General features: G+C 39.9%; 1 protein-coding gene across 3 annotated transcripts in view; it reads left to right on the top strand.

Annotated features, from left to right (window-relative positions):
- The window catches only part of KIF3A (kinesin family member 3A), a 67886-nt gene extending 51427 nt beyond the window's left edge, over window positions 1-16459 (top strand). Inside the window, exons 10-19 of one of the 3 annotated variants that reach the window (XM_042452670.1) lie at window positions 1033-1104; window positions 2990-2998; window positions 3998-4154; window positions 7337-7517; window positions 8607-8717; window positions 9839-9964; window positions 11044-11097; window positions 12447-12515; window positions 12670-12794; window positions 13672-16459. In XM_042452670.1, coding sequence (XP_042308604.1) covers window positions 1033-1104; window positions 2990-2998; window positions 3998-4154; window positions 7337-7517; window positions 8607-8717; window positions 9839-9964; window positions 11044-11097; window positions 12447-12515; window positions 12670-12794; window positions 13672-13720 — 953 coding nt within the window. In that variant the 3' untranslated portion in view covers window positions 13721-16459. The remainder of the gene's footprint in view (window positions 1-1032; window positions 1105-2989; window positions 2999-3997; window positions 4155-7336; window positions 7518-8606; window positions 8718-9838; window positions 9965-11043; window positions 11098-12446; window positions 12516-12669; window positions 12795-13671) is intronic. The other 2 variants (XM_042452671.1, XM_042452672.1) reach the window with 2 other exon arrangements.
- Window positions 16460-20077: the final 3618 nt, after the last annotated feature.

Below are 20077 nucleotides of genomic sequence, written 5' to 3'. Positions count from 1 at the left end.
CAAGGTCATGTCATGTCATTCAGAAGAATTTATTTAATTTATCACTTGCAGGAAAGGTTGTTTGTAAAGGACAATTTATTTATCCCCCTATCCCACATATTTATTTATCCCCACATCCCCCAATCTTGCCCGTGAGATTAGATATATAACCCGAGTCCTTCCTGAATTTTTCCTTGAAAGCATAGGAAGTACAGGCTCTTTTTAAAATGAGTACTGGAAAGGAGGCAGAGGGTGTATCTACACTGCACAGTTACAGCATTTGATACCATTTTAATTGCTTTGCCTCTCTCCCATGGAATCCTGGGACTTCTGTTTTGTTGAGGTACTTACAGTCTAGCAGTTCAATCTACCAGATAATGCAAACATGCTTTCTTAAACTAAAGCATCAGAGCTCTCTGACAAAAGAATGTTTTCATTGATCAAATTACCAATCCCAGGATTCCATACGATGGAGCCATGACTTGTATCAAAGTGCTGTAGCTGTGTAGTGTGAATACACTCAGTGAGAAAGAGTCTTCCCTTCTGCTGCCATGATTGTTTTAGTAGCCTCCAAATTGTTGAATTATCCATGTTGAATAATTCATGAGTTAGTATTCCCAGAGGTAAGTCGGCCACTGTGATAAAGTGAAATCCTTGACTGAAATCCAGGGTCTGTAGAAAGCCAGAGTCCTCTTTCTCTTCTCCTGACCTCTTCTCCTTTGAGTTCTTAGTTGATCCTTTGCAACTAAAAAGTCATCAAAGACCAAAATAGTTTCATGGCAAAGTATTATTCTGACTACCTGAAGAAATGAGAATGGAGTCTTTTTACTGAGAGCAAGACATTTGTCAACTCTGTGTTTGATTTACATAAAATGGCATGTCAAGCTAAGATGTATATTATGCAGTTCGACAGCGAAGCTACAGAAAGATGGGGAAATGAGATTGTGTCTCATCAGAGTAGTCTCTTGTCCTTTAGAGCTAATGCTTAGCATGTGTTTCTTGTTTCTTCTTCTTTTCTTGGTTTTCCATGGGGCCTGCTTCTCTGTTTTCCAGGCAGTAGCAGCAGCAGTAGTTCAGACTCTACATGCTCTGTCATAGAAAAACCTCTGGACAAATCCTTCACTAGTGAGTGGGAGCTCTTAAGTCATCCAGTGAAGCTTTGGCCTTTTCATAATCTGTGCACTCATTGTTTTGATGCTGCATTTTGCTCCCTGTCCTCAACATTGATTTTGTTCAGAGTGAAGTGTGGATTTTCCCCACCCCACCCCACTAAGTAAAGCATGCTTTTTACCTATGCTATTTCAATCTTTTGGGGGAGAATATCTTTCAGGCTCACCTTTGGCTAAATAGTTCAGAAAAGCTTGAAGGCATGGCACTATTGATCAAAAAACATACTGGTTCTTAAAATATACTGTTGGTGATCTCTAATATATTAGTTTTACATCAACTATGACTAATATTTCAGTTGCATGTTCATCCTCTTTCTCTAGAAACATTTTGGAGAAAAGAGCTAGACCAAATGCATAATCTTGGGGAAGATCAGCTGAAACATTAGTTCTTAATTCCAGATTCCTTTGCTTAGCCCACAGCACTGAAAAATCTTCCACAACCATCTACATCAAGGCTGAGGAACCCACCAGATTCTCCAGTTCAGTTCTCATCGCTCTTACCAGTGGGGAAGATTAATGAGAATAATAGTGTCCTCAGCCTGTTCTGTAGGGAATTGGTATTACCCGATCTGCCTGTCAGGCATTTCCTGTTCAGAGATGTGAATGGGAAACCCCTGCATTTTAACATTTAATGTTATTTTAAACATTAAGCTGGTGGCATTATTCTTTTGGTGTGCACATCTCATTGCCATTGGTCTGCCTTGATCTTGTCAGCTGATGAAGATGAACATGGTGAAGAGCCTTAATGGAGCATTTTCATTTGTAGTTTGAACTGGGCTTTCCACCTTCCCAGTATAAACTACTGCTTGCAGGAAGAATACAATTTACTCCTTTGTGGAACAATTCACTGTTCATAGAATAAACTCCAGTTTGACATAACTGTGACATAGATTTGGCCTTCAGATTTAAACTAAAACAAATAAATGCTCATTTAAAATAAAAACTTTTGCATGTTGCATGTTTTTTGCTGCATTTCCTCCTTTCCCCTTACCCCTTTCCTTCTTTTCCTTGATAGCACCAGCTACAGTGTGTGCCTTTGCCTCTGTGGAAGCATATATGTTTCTTGAAACAAACCTGCTTAATGTTCTGCTAAAATGAATGTTGAAACTTGGTCATGATCTCTCTCAGTGGCTGGTGGCTCCCATGTCTGTGTGATGGTGAATCTGCTCTGAATTCTAGGGTGGGCTTTAGGGAAGATATCCAATGTGGTGCACCCTGTCACCCTCTTTAAAAAAATCAGCACCTTCACTAAAGACTTTGAAGTTTGAAATGAAGCCCAGAGTAGCTTTACTGCCCCTCCGACATGGAAGCCTCCGGCTGCCACCCATCTCTCCTCGTGTTTGATTGGCCATCTCAGATGCTAATAGTTGCCTGGCAATTGGAACCAAAATACCAAGGAGTTCCCTTAGATATAAGTGACAATTGGCTTCTTCAAATACTTAAGTTTATATAATTTATGTGTCAGATAATTTTCTTGGATGGTTTTTAGGCGTTATTCTTTGTTACCAATGTATAGCATAATATTGTTCAGAAAACAATGTCATCCTTCAGTGAGCTGAAGAATCATGATATTCTTCGATACGAGATGCTTACTCACCTTCATCATCGAAACCGGGTGGCACAGCTGACATTTAATCTTGCATTTTAGAATTTAATTTGCTGGGTTTTTTCTTTGATCTGAAGATGCACATTTTGATGAATGCTTTTACTTATGACCTTATTTGTTTTGCAAAACAAATCAAGCAATAATGTCTTTCTTTTTCCCCCCTCCCCACTCCCTTCCTCTTTGTGCCTGTGCTGCCTCTCTGCGATTTGTTTGCCTCTTCCTCTTAAAATGCAAGATCAAGCAGGTTGGTGTGTTTGATTTGCACTCCATCTAATACAGTTTAAAGGACTTGTTTATGGTTTTGTTCAGGCTGCCTAGCTGTGCATGTGCTCTCTCTCTCTTTCTCTTGCTATCTCCCTCCCCCCCCCCTTCAGAGAACTCAAGATGCACACTTTGAGAGTGTTAAGATGATGGAGTCAGTGCAATTACCAGTTTAATGGGGTTAACTATTAAGACAAAGTTTATCTAACATTATACAAATGTAACTGGGAGAACTAGGGTGTTCTATGGGTTTTCCCCTTATAGCAGCAATAAAACCACTGCCTATTTTCAGGTACAGATATGGTCATTCTAGATATATCTGGATTGCCCAGATGTATGAGAATGTAGGGGAGGGAAAGCAAAATGGGGCAAATAAAAATGTGACCCCCCCTTCCTCCTCCTCTCAGTACAAAAAGATTTCATTTTGTTTTGCAAGCCTGCTCTATCTTGGTAATTGTGTTCCTTTTTTCCTTCCAACTTTTAAATTTACCCCTTCTTATATGTTTGTTTTATTATTCCAATGTGTTTTGTTTTCCAATTTTTAGTTTTAAAATGCTGGCTTCTCTAGGGGTGTGCAAGTGTAGTTTAAATCATCATCATCCAGATCACAATAAATTAATTGAGTTGAACTCATACCACTAAAACTAGAATTCTGCTGTATGGCTGGAAGGCATAATTGGGGGTAATATATTCTTGAGTCTCTACATCACTAACATGGATAAAGTGTTCAGCAATTGATTAAAATGCATTTGGTACCAAGACAGAGATGCTGCTGTCTTAGTTTGCTTCCTGACCAGATGATGACAAGGAGGTAAATCCTGAAAGTGTGAGTGACAGTCATAATTGTACATTCTTTCATTACAGTAATTAGTAATTACTGTAAATTACTAATTTAAAAATCTATAATTCACGGGAAGGGGCAGTGCGGATACTGTTTAGGCATGCTCTTGCCATTTAAATCAGCCTTTGTCTCTCCTAAAAGGAAAGAAGAAAGTTTCACCTGACAAGATGATGGAGATGCAAGCCAAGATAGATGAAGAAAGGAAAGCCCTTGAAACGAAGCTTGATATGGAAGAGGAAGAAAGAAATAAAGCCCGGGCAGAGCTTGAAAAGAGGGAGAAAGACCTACTTAAAGCACAGTGAGCAGTTCTGATATTGAAATGTCTTATCCTTGTATAGTGCTTTCAAGTGATTTCCATGTGCATTATATAGTTACAATTTGCACAACAAGATTATACAGTGGTACCTCGGGATACGAAATACCCAGGTTACGAAATTTTCGGGATACGAAAAAATCCCATAGGAAAACATTGTTCCGGGTTACGAATGTTTTTTCGGGTTACGAAAAAACTTTTGGTGCTTTTTTCGGCTTTTTCGCACGGAATCGCGGCTTTTCCCCATTAGCGCCTATGGCAATTCGGCTTACGAAGGCTTTTCGGGTTACGAACGGTGCCACGGAACGAATTAATTTCGTAACCCGAGGCACCACTGTATTATCAAATTTATCAGCCTTTGCCACCAATATTGCTGGTGGAGGATGCTTGCATGTTAAATTTTCATGTGCTTGCTTGTACTGCAAATACTGTTAAGATTGGTGATTTTGACCATTCCAAAGTGCCTAGATGCACTTGAAATTCTCCAAGCAATATATGCAAACACATCCGACACATGCATTTTCAGTCCTCTTGTTTTCCATTTTGCAAATCTTCACAGACCAAATAAAGGCTTTTCTCATTCTGTCTAGCCTGCCCTCTACAGACATTCAGGCCTCACATTTCAAACATGCATGTAGTTCTTGGATTGTACAACATGCTCAATGTCACAGAGAGGTTTATCACACGACAGAAGTTGGAAGTATAATCCAGTGTCATCCCGAACGCAATCATGGGTATTCACGTTATTGCGCGAAAGGTTATCACACGCATTCGCTGGCATTCCCAACGCACTCTGAATGCAATTCCACAGCAATCCAAAATTAAGTAAATTCTAGTGAATTCACAAATCTTATTCCCAGGCTACTTTGCATTCAATGCAATGTTGTTTGGTGTGATATGCATGTCTGCTGTGGCCCTGGTATTCCCCCTCATCAATTCCCATGATCCTCCATTTTGTTTTGGCTTCCAGGGCTCCTAGGTCTTCCCCAGCAGCCAGGGTGAAAAAGCAGCTGTTTTTGATAGGAAAGAATGGGGGGGGGGAGACTCTCCATTAGGCGTCCTGCAAGCTTGCTCTGCCCAAAACTTTTCCTCCCCTCAGGGGCATCACTCTGGGCTCACAACAAACTCCAACTCCCAGAATGCCATAGCTTTGAGCCACAAAGAGTTAAAGCAGTGTCAAACTGGGTTATTTCTCCAGTGTGGATGTAGCCTTAGTCGCCAGCTCTGGTTCCTGCACAGTTTCCCCTCCCCCTTCCCCCTCCTCCGACTCATGGCGAGGAGATAGCACCATTGCCTTCAATGGGACTCCCAATGGGCCAGGTTAGAAACAGACAGGCCCCAGGCCCCTCACAATCTCACTGCAGCCAAGCTCTTCCAAATGGGAGGGACTCCTTCCCCCCCATAGCTGGGGACTTAAAGGCACAGTCACAGTCACATGCACACAAAAACACACACACACACACACACACAACTGTCTGGAGACCCCCACCCCGCTTTTGGGGTTTTCTTGGCATGTTTATTCAGATGGGGTTTGCCATTGCCATTTTTTGAGGAAGCTGAGAGAGTGTGACTTGCACCAGGTCACCCAGTGGCATTCGAACCCTGCCTTCTAGAGTCATAGTCCAATGCTCAAACCAAGTACAAGATTGCTTTGGACAGGTTTTGAATTGGTGAATTGCCTAAATAACGTGAAATAAGGGGTTATGAATGCACAAATAAAGTGAATTGCCTACATAATGTGAAATATGGGATAATGAATGAACAAGTAATGTGAATTGTATAATAACGTGAAATAAGGGACAATGAATGGACAAATAACGTGAAACAAGGCAAAACCATGGGAACTGGATGCAAGCACTGCAAGAAGTGTAAAAAGGGCACGATATGATTCTGCCCTCACTGCGCATGTGCACAGATGCTAATTCGAATTCTAGCCTATGATGGGTCCATAGTCATATGATAATTTCTTTTACATTCGCCCTACTTTGGCTTTATTATTATTATTATTATTATTATTATTATTATTATTATTATTAACCTTTATTTATAAAGCGCTGTAAATTTACACAGCGCTATACATACAATCTTTTTAATTGGACGGTTCCCTGCCCACAGGCTTACAATCTAAAAAGACACGACACAGAAGGAGAAGGGAGTGGTGGTGGGGAAGGGGCCTGTCTAGTAAGATAATACATATAAAGTACATAGCAATACAGGAAATGATTCAATAAAACAGACAACAAAAGAACATCAAATAGCAAGTGTCAATTATGCAATGCCTGGGAATGCTTCTCTGAACAAGGCAAGGGCAAGGGCACTGTGTTCTTCTGTGCGTTTGATAACCATTTGCGTAATAGCATTCATTTTTGAATTGGCCCTACTTTCTTTTCTTTCAAAATTGAGAGACATTTCTCCCATGTGATATCATCCAGAGTGAATCATCTGAATGTTAGCTTGTCACATTGAAAGAAGACAGTGTTATTAATGCCTCGTTTTACATTCACTCTCCAAGTGCCTCCAACATATGCCCAAAATACCAAACATTTTGGGATTGTTGCCAAATCCTACATTATGCAAAAGTAGAAAGAGTAATTAATGCCTCTTTATTACATCCTCCTCCTACCAGCCCCCACTTAGTTCAACATGAAAGGTTTGATAAGTAAGAGGACTAAAAGTTAGAATAAGATTCAGATCTTTCTCTCTAGCACTACTTGCATCAATCTCAACTGCACAGAAACCTGAGAGTGAAAATAGTAGAAGAGATTTTTGGGAGAGACTGTTCCCTTGTTTCAAATGCTGGAACATCCCCTGGTGGACAAGAAGAGCTACAGAAGAGTAGGCCCTGCTTGGCTTGGTTAAAGTTGGCAAAGCATTAGCCAGGGGAGCCAAATTATTGTATAGCAATGTGAAGTCGAAGGCTTTCATGGCCGGCATCCATAGTTTTTCGGGCTATGTGGCCACGTTTTAGAAGAGTTTATTCCTGATGTTTTTCCAGCATCTGTGGCTGGCATCTTCAAAGAATTCTACAGCCATTTGGGTGTCCTTTAAGTTAATGAATAAATGTAAGAAAGCTCTTAGGACTTCAAGCATGAGTTGTCAAGCTAGAATCTGCAGCTTTAGTATCCTGATTCACAACAACCTAAGTTCTTTCCTCCATTTTTGTCCAGGCAGGAACATCAGTCTCTGCTGGAGAAGCTGTCAGCCTTGGAGAAAAAAGTGATTGTGGGAGGTGTGGACTTGCTAGCTAAAGCAGAGGAGCAGGAGAAGCTTCTAGAAGAATCTAACATGGAGCTTGAAGAACGAAGGAAAAGAGCAGAGCAGCTCCGTAAGGAACTTGAGGAGAAAGAGGTTCGATTTAGCTTTGATGTGCTGTTGACTAGTTTGTTGCTAAATAAAATACAGTTTATCTTTTCCTTTCTTGGGATCTGTCCAAAAATACAGTCAAGGAAGGGGGACCAAGAGCCCTGGGAATGAGAAGGCATTCCAATAAAAAGGCAGGAAGAGCAGTCATTTCTTGGATGTGGCAAAGCTTTGCTGGTCAGTACCCACTAGATGATGGAAGTATGAGAAAAGGCAGTAAAATCCAGGAGTCTCAAGTGTCAGTCAGCCTGAATGTGTGTCAGCAGTGATAGTCCCCTGAAACTGTGTTCACTTCAGGGCTCTGAGAACAACTATAGCCTTAAAGTCAATGTTAACAAAAGACGTGTAGCAACTAGAAGAAAAAATTCTAGTTACACAAGAGAAGATAAATGATTATCTTTGACAAAGAGAGGTGCTTGATTCTTAAATGGCCTGTTTCTTAAGTAATTGGAAGGTCACAAAAGAATTTGTAGCGTTGACAAGAGCTATGGATTTGTCACAGTCAAACTAGATGTTGGGAAAAGATCTGGAATTCCCAAGCCAGCATATAGAGGGCTTGGGGCCCTTTACCTTTTCTATTTCTCCAGATGGGGTCAATGGGAACTGCAGATTGCACTCAGTGCTAATGCACTAGGCATTGTAGGCTAACAAAACTGGATGAGATGGAGATTTTCAAGTTAAGATAATAGTGTGGGGGCAAAAGTAAAATTGTGCTGGCTGGCAACAAGTACAGTGCACCCAACCCATACATGGGCTTGCCACCCGCAGCTTTAAGCTTACACGGACAGCAAGTCCCAGTTGTTAAAATGGTGTGCACACCAATAGTGTGCATACTCATTGAAACAAATGGGAATTGAGGTCCTGCATTTTTTCCGTACCTGGGGTGGGTGGGTTCTAGAACGGATCCCCATTTATATTAAGGGAGCACTGTAACATAGGATCTGTGGCATACATTTCTTAAAGGAATCCTTCCCTCTTCCATATGAGGAACTATCTGTGCTGAATAGCATCCTTTCACCAGCACATCAGTTGGACAATTTTGATTAATCTATACTATTTTTGATCATTTGTAAATAGCAAGAGCGTTTAGACATTGAGGAAAAGTACACCAGCCTTCAGGAAGAAGCACAAGGAAAGACCAAGAAACTAAAGAAAGTCTGGACAATGCTAATGGCAGCAAAATCAGAGGTCAGTATTATAAGACATTTTAAACAGGTTTTCAGTGTGAATGGCTCTGTTTCTTTGTGATGTTGTAAGCAAATGTGTGACATGAAGCACTTTTAACTAGCACAGATGGATGTAACCACTGTCTATCTGTCCAAAGACAGACTACTGTACTGCATTCTGTATGACATTGTTTTTGAGGATGTTCTGGTTATTCAGGATAGTTGCCAGCTTTTTTGACTAATATTCTGATTATATAGCACCAGTTATCAATTCAGGAGCCAGCATGTGTAGTGGTTTGATCATTGGACTACAAGTCTGGAGACCAGGGTTTGAATCCCCACTCAGACATGGAAATCCATTGGGTAACCTTGGGCAAGTCATACTGTCTCAGGCTTAGAGGAAGGCAAAGGCAAATCCTCTCTGAACAAATCATGCCAAGAAAACCTCACAATAGGTTCACTTTAGGATCTGCCATAAATCAGAGATTACTTAAAGGCACACAACAACAACAACAGACTGAGTTCAAGGTGCAGGTCTTAAACTTTTAAATTTCTAAATTCTTTAAAAGACTGTGTTCTCTCCTGTCAATCTGCCTGAAATTTCTGCCCTGCTACAGAGGCCCTTCTCTGGCTTCTCCCATTACGTGAGATTAGATCAACTTTGAATGTTTTAATTTAAAAAGTGTTAATTGATAAGAAAACTGTAAAATTATGAAATTCTTTTATGATGAATTTATTTTATGTACTGTGGTTCCCTTTTTCCTTTTCAAAGGTATTAAGTACTAAAGCATGCTACTAAATACTGTAGAAAGAATCAAATAAACCAGTCTCTTCTACAATACCCTGAAGTCTAATAGACATGACACAGTGGGAAGAAAATATAATGGTGTGAAAATAAAGGCAAACTTGTATAGAGTCTGGGCTTGTTCACTTTAAAAATGATGTGACAGTTAAAATGAATTAGTCTGCAGGACATGCTGTGAAGACAAGATGAAAATTCTCTGTATAAAATGCAGTTTTTGCAAGAGATTATCATTATTATCTTAATGATGAATGTAACATGATGGGAGAAATACTGGCAGATGTGCAAATCCCCAGTGGGAGGTCATTGTAGCCCTTTGATTATTTGGCATGTATCCCCAGATGGCAGATCTACAGCAGGAACATCAGAGAGAAATTGAAGGCTTGCTGGAGAACATCCGACAGCTCAGCAGAGAGTTGCGTCTTCAGATGCTCATCATTGACAACTTCATACCTCAGGACTATCAGGTGAAAAACAAAGGAAAACCTATGTTTGTGCTGAGGAATTTAGCAACGAGGCATCTCCTGTCATTTCCCTCCCTTCTAAGTGCTAGTTTTGCATTCATAAAACGGCATGTTGGCAGTTTGCCCTATAGTAGTATCCTATGCTGCCCTTGTCATATTTGGAGCCCATACATTGTAGGGCAGACTAAGAATGTGGGTACTTTTCATCTGTTTTATCTAGGCTGAAATGATAACTTGGCTTGCATTGGGATGGAGCCATGGGAGAACAGCAGCTTCACATGTAGCATATGGGGCCTTGGTGGTGCAGTGGTTAAATGCCAGTACTGCAGCCACAAGATTGTGAGTTCAGTACCAAGGCTCCAAGGTTGAATCAGCCTTCCATCCTTTCATAGATTGGTAAAATGAATACCCAGTTTGTTGGGGGCAATTGTCTTACAGATTCTAAACCACTTAGAGAGTGCTGAGTTCACTGATAAGCAGTATAGAAATGTAAGTGCTATTGCTGTTGCTATTGATCATGTACAGAACCTCAAATTTCAGAGACAGTGAGCAATGGGACTAGAAGGCATTTGCCATCATGCATATTTGATTAGATGGTAATTTATGACAATACATTCCTATCTGGCATAGCATCTGGAATGAAGTTATCAGCAATAGGAAGACAAAGGGGAGAGTTCAGCAACAGAGCCGGTACTTTTCTTAACCATCTCAGACAGGAGGTTTACAGTGTGAGACAAAAAGGTGCAAATCATTAGCTATTTTCTTTGTTCTTATAACAGTTTCCCCTTTTTTCTTACAGTACAAGTTGTAATGAAAAGTGCTCATGCAGTTTTCACCCTCATGCATCAAAACAACTTGACTGGGTTTGGGTACTGTGGTACCCAACTTTGAGATGGGATCGAGGGAAAGTTCATTTGCTGTTCTAATTCAAGCAACAAAATGTCTTTGTTTAGTCCCAACTGGTAGAAATGGTTTTGGGATCTACTATAGAACATTTGTTTTGCCTTACTTAATGATGTGGAGAGATGTCATAAACCTGAGTGAAAGTTCATGGTTGTTGTTTTTTTCTTATTTCTTTCAAGGAAATGATTGAAAACTATGTCCACTGGAATGAAGATATTGGAGAATGGCAGCTGGTATGTAAGCATGAGTGGAAAAATGGGAATGGTGGTATAAAATGTTGGTTCAACTTGAAAGATCTCATTCTCTTCTGAAGCCTTCCCACTAATCTATTGACATTGTCCATCCTGTGTGGCTAGGTACAAAATCAGCAACTGTAGGCCATGAAATTAATACTACTCTGAATGTACTGTGTGTTAGTTTTTCATTATCCAGTTCAAAATATATGGCATTTCCATAAAATGAAATGTTTGCTTTTCTTAGCCAGCAAATGGTTAACTCCTGTCACCGCTCAGGCCAAGGAAGATTTCACATGATTTAAAAAGAACCTCTGTTGATCCTCATATCCTCCTACTTCTGTTCTTCTTGCCTCACCCAGGAAAGGTCATCTCCTCCACTTTCTCTGATCTTATTTCTTCTATTTAAATTTATCTTTTTTCATCTTTTTCCTTTCTCAGTCCTGTACTATTTTAAAAAAAACCTTTAGCCTTTCCTTCTTGTGGTCTCTTCCAACTCTATGATTCTATGATTCTGTGATTACCACATTAGTTTTCTCTCTCACTAGTTTCCCCCTTCCTTTCTGTTGCTTTTTCTCCCCTTCATGCCTCTTTTCCATTCATGAATGGCTCTTTTTCTGCTGCCTGGAAATGGCACTTTATTTATTTATTTATTTATTGCATTTATATGCCACCTTTCTCCCAGAAAGGGACTCAAGATGGCTGACAGGTAAAATCAGTTTAAAACTTTATAGTAAAAATTTTAAAACAATTGAAATCATCTTGCTAAAACAATATACAGTTACATTAAACATGCAAACTTTAAAAAACAAAACAAATAGAACACAGTTGGAAACTTACCATGAAGATCCATTCTCGCCAAGTAGAAGGAGCCATTCCAAGCCACCCTAGGTGGCAAGACTTTCCTTTCTGGGACATGAGGGGTCTTTTTATGCTTTCCTGTGTCTCAGCTTGTGAAGGAACTGAGTCAGGAGGAGATGAGGATCAGTAGAGTTTTTTTTTTAATGAATGATATCTTGCCTAGCCTAGGCAGCAACCGGAACTAACCCATTCATAAATGTCTTCTTCTCTTTGGCAAGAATGGAATTTCTTGGTAAGTCTTCCAATATGTCATATTCACAAGTTGCCCAGGTCCTGTTTACTTGAAGGTATCTCACTGACTCCAGTGAAACTGATTCTGAAATAAATGTATTTGGAATTGCATTGCAATCTGAATGTACTAGATTGGACAAACAATGAACAGAAACAGCATCTCTGTTAGGATCTTCTTAAAGAAAGGCTCTCAGAAGAGTAAAGCTGCTTGTAAATTATCCAATTACATTCACCACTGTTTTTCTTTTTCTTTTAAGAAATGTGTTGCATATACCGGGAATAACATGAGAAAGCAGACTCCAGTACCTGATAAAAAAGAAAAAGATGTAAGTTATATTTTTCCGATATGTGCTTTTGCAATTCACAATTATCTAGTTGCCTTCAGTTACGCTTATCTAAGATTCCACCCCCATTTTGGTTGTATAATTTTACACGACTCATGACTATCAATTCATAATTACTGCTTTGCTCCCCACTCAGCCTTTTGAAGTGGATCTTTCCCATGTATATCTGGCTTACACGGAAGAGAGCTTGAGACAGTCTTTGATGAAACTAGAAAGACCAAGAACTTCAAAAGGACGATCAAGGCCCAAAACTGGCAGAAGGTCAGAGTTTCTGTAAAATATTGTTTTTGCATACATTTTGAACTTTAAAATGGAGGTTTCCACATTATGTCCCATGGCCCAAATCTTCCCAGTGCTCAATGCAAGCAGGAAGAACATCCCTAGTCTCTTCATGTTGGTACGAGTTCTATGAATATGCTTGTTGTACATATATGACCTGATGCTGAAGGAGTGGGGATGCCTCACCTGTTTTGTGTGCATGCCCCACCTAAGGATTCAGGTCTGTGCGGTGAATCTGATTCTTTTTTCACTTTTCACTCAGTGCATAGAGCCGAGAAGACTGTAGAAGCAGATATGTAAGGGAATATTATATATTTATATAAAATATATTTAAAAGGGTAGCTCTCAACTTGGGCATGTTAGAATCAGCACATTAACAATCTACACTCTGCAAGTGAAAAGTATTTGGGATTTTAAAGAGGAAATTGGTCTATAAAGAAGCTATTGTCATGAGTAGGTAGGAAAGCTAATGTTGCTAGCTGATCCCATCAAATGCTAGTCATGAGTACTGTTGAGGCCTCAGATGGGCCTGGCCAAGTGTTGACCCAATCCATGTGTTTCCCATTATGTAACTGACAAGCTGCAATTATGAGGATTCTGCTGCCTCACTTGGATGCTCCCAGCCCCTGCCTCCTCAAACAATTACCTAATTTATACACTGCACCCATTCAAAAGTAATAATTTTTAACTGTTCTTTGGTCACAAATTCCTTTTCATTGGAACTGCATGCACACCTAGAAAGCAAGCACCTGAGTTTTAACTTTATTGTTCTTCTGTGTCCTTTTGATCTGAAAGAGAGCCCTTTCCCTCCTGGGTGGAATAATGAGTAATGTGGACTGTTTCTCCCCTTTCAAAACAGAAAACGTTCTGCAAAATCAGGAGCTGTGATTGATTCCTTACTTCAGTAGACTGAAACAATGTGATTGCAACAAAGATTAGCCTGTGGCTTAATGTGTGGTCAAATTATACAGATTCTCAGTTCTGGAATTCACAGAAGAATTTTGAAATGTTGTTGGCACAGAGGTAGTTATAAAGGCCTGCAGTTGTGACTTGAGAGAAAGTACATACATTTTGTTTGATTTACCATTATGCCATTGTTTACACTAACATAACATGTTTAATCTAAGATATATGGTGACAGTAAACTTGTTATTGTTACTAATGTTGCTCCAGACATTACACAGAAGAAGCTGTTGAGGATACCCTGTGTTTAAAATGGCATGTATAGAATGGAGAAGTTTGTGTGTGCATGCGTGTCTAATTTTAAAACACATTAGCTCTGTTCTAAGTAGATGACCAGAATTTCATACCTGATATATATACTTTTGCTTTATACATTGTCATTTGTCACTTGTGTTGTTCTGTGCTTGCAGTATTGCAGACTACTGCTTTTCTTTTTCAGGAGTGGTAACTGCAGAGTCCTGGAATATTCTGAATCCCCTTCTGTCCTAAGTGTCCTCTCCTATATCTGTACAAATAACTTCCAGTTCCTTTAGCATGTACATAATATGCACAGTCGTAGCTCATTGTTATTTTACATAGACTGATTGTTGCAAACCAAGGTGAAGGGAGGCTTCTCTTTAGGAGTCCTTAAGTATGCATTCTGTTTCAAATGGACCATTCCTGATTCTGGGAACAAATCACTTAGCACTTATGTTTCATTTTTACCGAGGTACTCAAAGTTCCCGTTGAAGGTAGATGGGAGTAGTGCTAGGCGCTCATGCATATTGCCTTTGACCTCAAGAAGAAACATGAATTCATATTAGCAGTCACTTGCAGGCAGTATTTCATGGTGGAAAGCCTTGTTGTGTTTTTATTGCTGCAGACAAGTCCTTCAGGAGAGGATTTTGATCACAAGTAAAACCTAACTTGTACTTGCAAGAATACTGACAAGAATCCATGTTGGGTTTGCTGTAGGGCAAGGTGGGAGTCATGCAGCATTTCAGGTGTTACTGGATTGCAACACCCAGCAGTCCTAGCCAGAATAACCGATGGTGAGGAACACTGGGCATTACAGTCCAGAAACATGATGCTCACTCCTGTTGTTGGGCCTAGCTCACCTAGAAACAGAAAAAGATGTACTTCTTTTTCTGTAATGCAACTGGAGGATTTTGGATGTAGTGAAGTTACTAAACCAACTCACTTGGGGGTTTTATTCCTGCATAGACCTCAGCAATGCACACCACTTCTTTACCCCTAGCCCCCCTTCCTTCTGCCTCACCCCAGACATTTTTTGCATTCTTGGCTCTAAATCATCTTTTCCTAACCTGGTGCCTGACAGATAGTGGGATTACAACTCATATAATCTCCAGGCACCACACCTTGTAGATTGACAATATGGGATATGTAATCCCAACACATCTGGAGGGCTGCAGGATAGGGAAGTCTTTCCAAAATCACCTAAATCAAATAGTTTTGAAGGAGTTAATCTGGAAATATATTAGAAAATGCTATTGGGCTCACTTCTTTGATAGTGAAGAAACAACAGACATCCCCCTAGAATGTGAAGAACCATTCCATTGCTGCTGAACCTGGGAGTCAGGTAGTTCTTTAGTCATTCCTGTTTTGAAATCTTTTTTTTTCTTCATCATCATTCCATATATTTACTTGGAATAAGCTTATTCTTCAAACCCGGTTTCTAATTTTGGGAGATCTGTTGATTCCCCAGCTAATATATTCTGTTACATATACATAATGTCCTGGCTGCTGGGTGTATCTGTTACTTTATGTACTTTATTTAACACTATACTCTACAATGGCTGATACAGAAAGCTCCAGACTAGAATAATTGTACTTATACTTTGGTAACAGGATGTGCAATTGACAGTGGATAAGTTAACTACAATGCTTCCCCTGTTTACTGCTGTACAATTTCAGCTATATGTCAGCTGAAGAAAAAGTGATTATAAATATGGACTATGTAATTTGGTAGAGAATGAAGGTGAAAAAGACCCCCTTCAGAATTCATAGTTGGGTTAAAGCATCCTTCCCCATCAACTGTACTGTGGACTGAAGATACAAATGTGTTGGCTTATGTTGTGGTGGTTGTGCATAAAAAGCTTAGTCAGATAATTTTGTTTGAATGGGGTGGTTTCTTTCTTTTTTTTAAATCAGTATGTATTACTGAATAGTTAGGTGGCAAAGGAATTAATATCTTGGACCTTGTAGCTGATTGCATTAGAACCCTTATCTTTAGTAACTACTCTAAAGAGTGCAAAGACCTCTTTGCTGCTATACTATGCTCTGTAGTAAAAAGTCATAGTGGAACTTGCCAGGAACCTGAAGTGAAGAAGAATCTATTGTAAGCACTGCTCCTGTGTTTCATTAGCATGTTTCTGGGTGTATCAATACAAAACTGAAAGCTGTCTTGAGTTTTGATTATTTCTTGTTTGCTGAATTAGAAATTCTTCAATCCTTGCTTTACTGCTCTCAGCAAAGTTGTCTCACAGTGGTTGTCAAAAGGGAAAGTCTCCAAGCAAGCATTTGTACAACCTGACAACCCACTGATGGCTCCACAATGGTATGTTTCACAATGCAGTGATTCTCATCTTTTGGTCCTCTTGATCTTTCAGACCTTGACTCCCAGAAGCTTCAGCCAAACACCCCAATAGTAAGTTTAAGGAGGACCCCCACTGATTTGACTTTTTTTAAAGTGTCAAAATATTTATCTTACATATAGCTAGAATATTATATACTTGAGTTGATTTGTTTTCTCAAGCTCCTTAACCTTAAACCCAAGATTGTCTACAATAACATGCTAGTATTAACACACTCAGAGAACATACACAGAGAGGCCACATTCAAAGCAAGGAACAACCTTGGAAACCATGGGGATATGACAGATTCAACTTTCCTCTCTTTGCTACTGTACTAGTCATGCTATACTCACTGAGTACTAACAGTGTTGGAAACTATGACCAAGCTTCTATAGTTTGACTATAGCTTAACACAATGCAGAAGCTGTCTCTCCATTGCCTGCTTCAGTCTTTACCTTTTGGATTAATTCACATCCTGCCCACAATGCTTATAAGTTTAATTGTCATTCATGGCTCTGCCCTCACTACTGAAAAGAGTATCTGGTTCACCATTGGGTGAAGAAATTACCAAGAGGCTGTAACATGCAAGTCAGTACTTTGCAAATCTGTTGCGTCATGTGTGATGCATGTCTTAGTTTATTCCCACCCTAGCAGCCTCATATTCATTGAGCAAAATTGTCCTGAAGCCTGTTTTTCCTTATTTTTGATTGCAGCATCTTCAACTATTTGTGTATGTGGTGTTTTGAGGATGTTTTTAAAATATAGCTCTACCCTAGTTCCTGGATTACAAGAAGAGAAGGAGAGGGGGAAGCTGCACTCAGTGCCTTTGCAATTAGTTACTTTACATTCTTTACACTTTAAATTATAGCAATTGGTTATTGGTCCATGCCATCAATGCTGTATATAAGAAGGAGATTTTTTTTAAATGTACAATTTGTCTTTATTTATGGTTTTGCTAACTTTTCCTAGAGTTAATGTTTCTGGATTGTGGTTTTATTGTGTTGTATATAGTGGTACAGTGTCTCAGTACTGTATAGAGCATGTTGATGCCAAGAAATAAACATCTTGGATTTCCAGTGTATGTGTGTGTTTGTGCTCATTCTGGGCTCTGTCCAAAATCACAGGGTTAAACAGTACTTAACTGCCTAAACTCTCCAGAGTCGATTTTGGAGGCGTAAGGGAACAAGGGAATCTGTTCCACCAGCAGCAACAGATTCAACTGCCAGATTAACATTCTGGCATACAGTGGTGGGTGGATAAAGAGACAACATTCCAGAAAGCTTTCTTTGGAACTTATTTCAGTACCCATACATTGGCAGTCACTTTCCCAATGTCAGTGCTAAACCACAGTGCTTCACCCGGGTTACAGTTGGCTAAAATAATGGTTCACAAATCCTGAAGGGGTCAAAATGTCTTCACATGGGTTCCACAATGGTTTGAAGGCTGCTCAGCCTACCTCCTTCCTGTTACTACAGGAGCTAAGGGAAAGGTTGTCTGGTTGGGCCTGCACATTACCGGTCACGTGGATACAGGAAGGAGATGGGCTGCACAACAAAAGTGGCAGAGCTGACAGCCAGCCAGCCTGCCAGCCTTTCCCCTTCTCTCTCACCCTCCCCTCCCAGCTGAGAGCAGTCCAGTCTTACCAGTGGTAACTTGATCACCCATCTCAGTATGATAATCAGTATCCACGAAAGGTGGAAATTATGAGGCCTACCAGATTTAACTGCAACTTCCAACATTCCTCACTGCGGATTATGCTGGCTAGGGCAGCTGGGGCTTGCAGTCCAATTACCTCTGGAGGTCTGACCCTCGTATGCACAAGACTCAGAAGAAAGTAAAGAAAAACAAAAGTCACATTATGAAATTATTTTCTCTTTGAAACTAGGGGTATGTTTGCATGGGGCATTTAATGTCCAAAGAATCATTAGTAACGTCACATTTAAAAACTCTGAGTCTGTGGGCTTGCTAGGTTCTTCCTCTGGAACCACAGAACAGGAGCAAGTCATGCTGCTCCACAGTACTGAATTTGCTATGTATTTTTAAACCATGAATTTAACCTGCATGCTCCACTTCAGTAACAAAACAGAAGCCAGATATAATTCCCTATTATAATCCTTAAGGCCAACATCTACTGCCATGGTTTCTTGCATGTGGTTTTAGGTTTTAGGAAGATGGCATGTTTTATTTCTCCCCTTTTCTCTAATGCCACTGTTGGATTGATGACTGAGGGTGCATCTACACTGGCTGTTTATATGGAGTCAGCTGGAGCATTATGCCCTTGACTAGTCCCGGACTGACCACAGTGGTGAGCACACGCACTGGACTGAAAGTGGTGTGATGCCACATTCTTGAGTTCATGGGCAGCCAGGTAAACACTGTTTTGGTCTTGCTGGTCCATCCTCCTTGGTGCTATCGCCACACAATCTCTCTAGCAAAGCAGCTCCCTGTGAGAGCCTGTGTGACACACTTCTGCTGAGGTCAGAACGGGGTGCCCCATGTGAACAGCAATGAATCCAGGCACTGTTTCTGTACTCAGCAGCAGAAGAAAGCAAGCCATCCCTTTTCCCTATGTTGTTCATCACAGGGGAGGGGATGACATGGCTCCTGGCATGTGGAAAAAGATCAGACTGAATCAGACCCTGATCCAGTTGTCCAAACACCAAAAGAACCCAAGGCCACTCTGGGGTTCCTTGGAAACACAAGTTGAGTTCCCACTATTAGCCATTTATCATGAGGGCTGCCTGCACTGGCTTCAGGGTGTTTAGTGTTTTCCTCCAGTGCAGACAAGCCCAGTCCACAAGTTCTTTCTTAAATGTATCACTGTGTTTAAGAGTCTCTGATGTCTCTGCTGTGGAACAAACAAGTGGCTGGTGCTGGTTTGGAAAGGAGCAAACAATAGAAAAATGTAGACACTCCAAAAAATATGAAAATGACTGCTATCATTTGCAAGCTATTTTTTTCTGAAAAACCAAGACCACATCCTATGGTTCTTATCTGTTGCCTACTTTAAAAAAGTATTTTAACACTCTTGATAGATCATCAACGTGACATCCTCAATGTCACAGCAGGATGTATTGATAAGGATCCATCCACCAAGCCTAAAATCCATCAGAAAGATGAATTGATGAAAAAATATAATGCAAATCACATTCTTGCACATGCTCTTTCTCTGTGCTCTGTCTGATGTGCTGATGTGCAGAGATGTACAGGAAGGTGATCTGTATCTACTCTGTATTTTTATATTTTAGTATTATTCTGATTATGCAGCATAATTTAAGAATATGTAACATCCAAGCTGTCTTGGTTTCTAACATTCTTGGTTTCTGGTCCTTACAGTTTTGTACATATGTGTGCAATATATATTTTCATTTTTTTATGAATTAATTAATTTTATTAATTTTTGACATATAATACATTTATCACGTGATATATATTTTGTATATTCTTCACAATCAACACAAACACCTGAAACAAAATATCAATAAAAATCCTATACACTCTGTCCTTTACTGATCTCTCTGATGCATTTAATTAAAAGGGGGGGCGGGGAGCAGGATTTTCTATAATCTACAAGCAATAGCAAAGTAAAACAAACACAAACAAATACAAATACAAAAAATTACTATAACAAAAACATTAAAATTCTACTTCCTAGCCTTCCGTAATTGGTTATTTCTATTTCTATTCTGCATATTTTATTTGAAGCTCTACTGATTGGCTCTATTATTT

This window comes from Sceloporus undulatus, chromosome 2 (genome assembly GCF_019175285.1).
Source record: "Sceloporus undulatus isolate JIND9_A2432 ecotype Alabama chromosome 2, SceUnd_v1.1, whole genome shotgun sequence".
Taxonomy (NCBI): domain Eukaryota; kingdom Metazoa; phylum Chordata; class Lepidosauria; order Squamata; family Phrynosomatidae; genus Sceloporus; species Sceloporus undulatus.
Note: the sequence above shows the minus strand (reverse complement) of the source record. Positions and strands in the feature narration are given on the sequence as shown.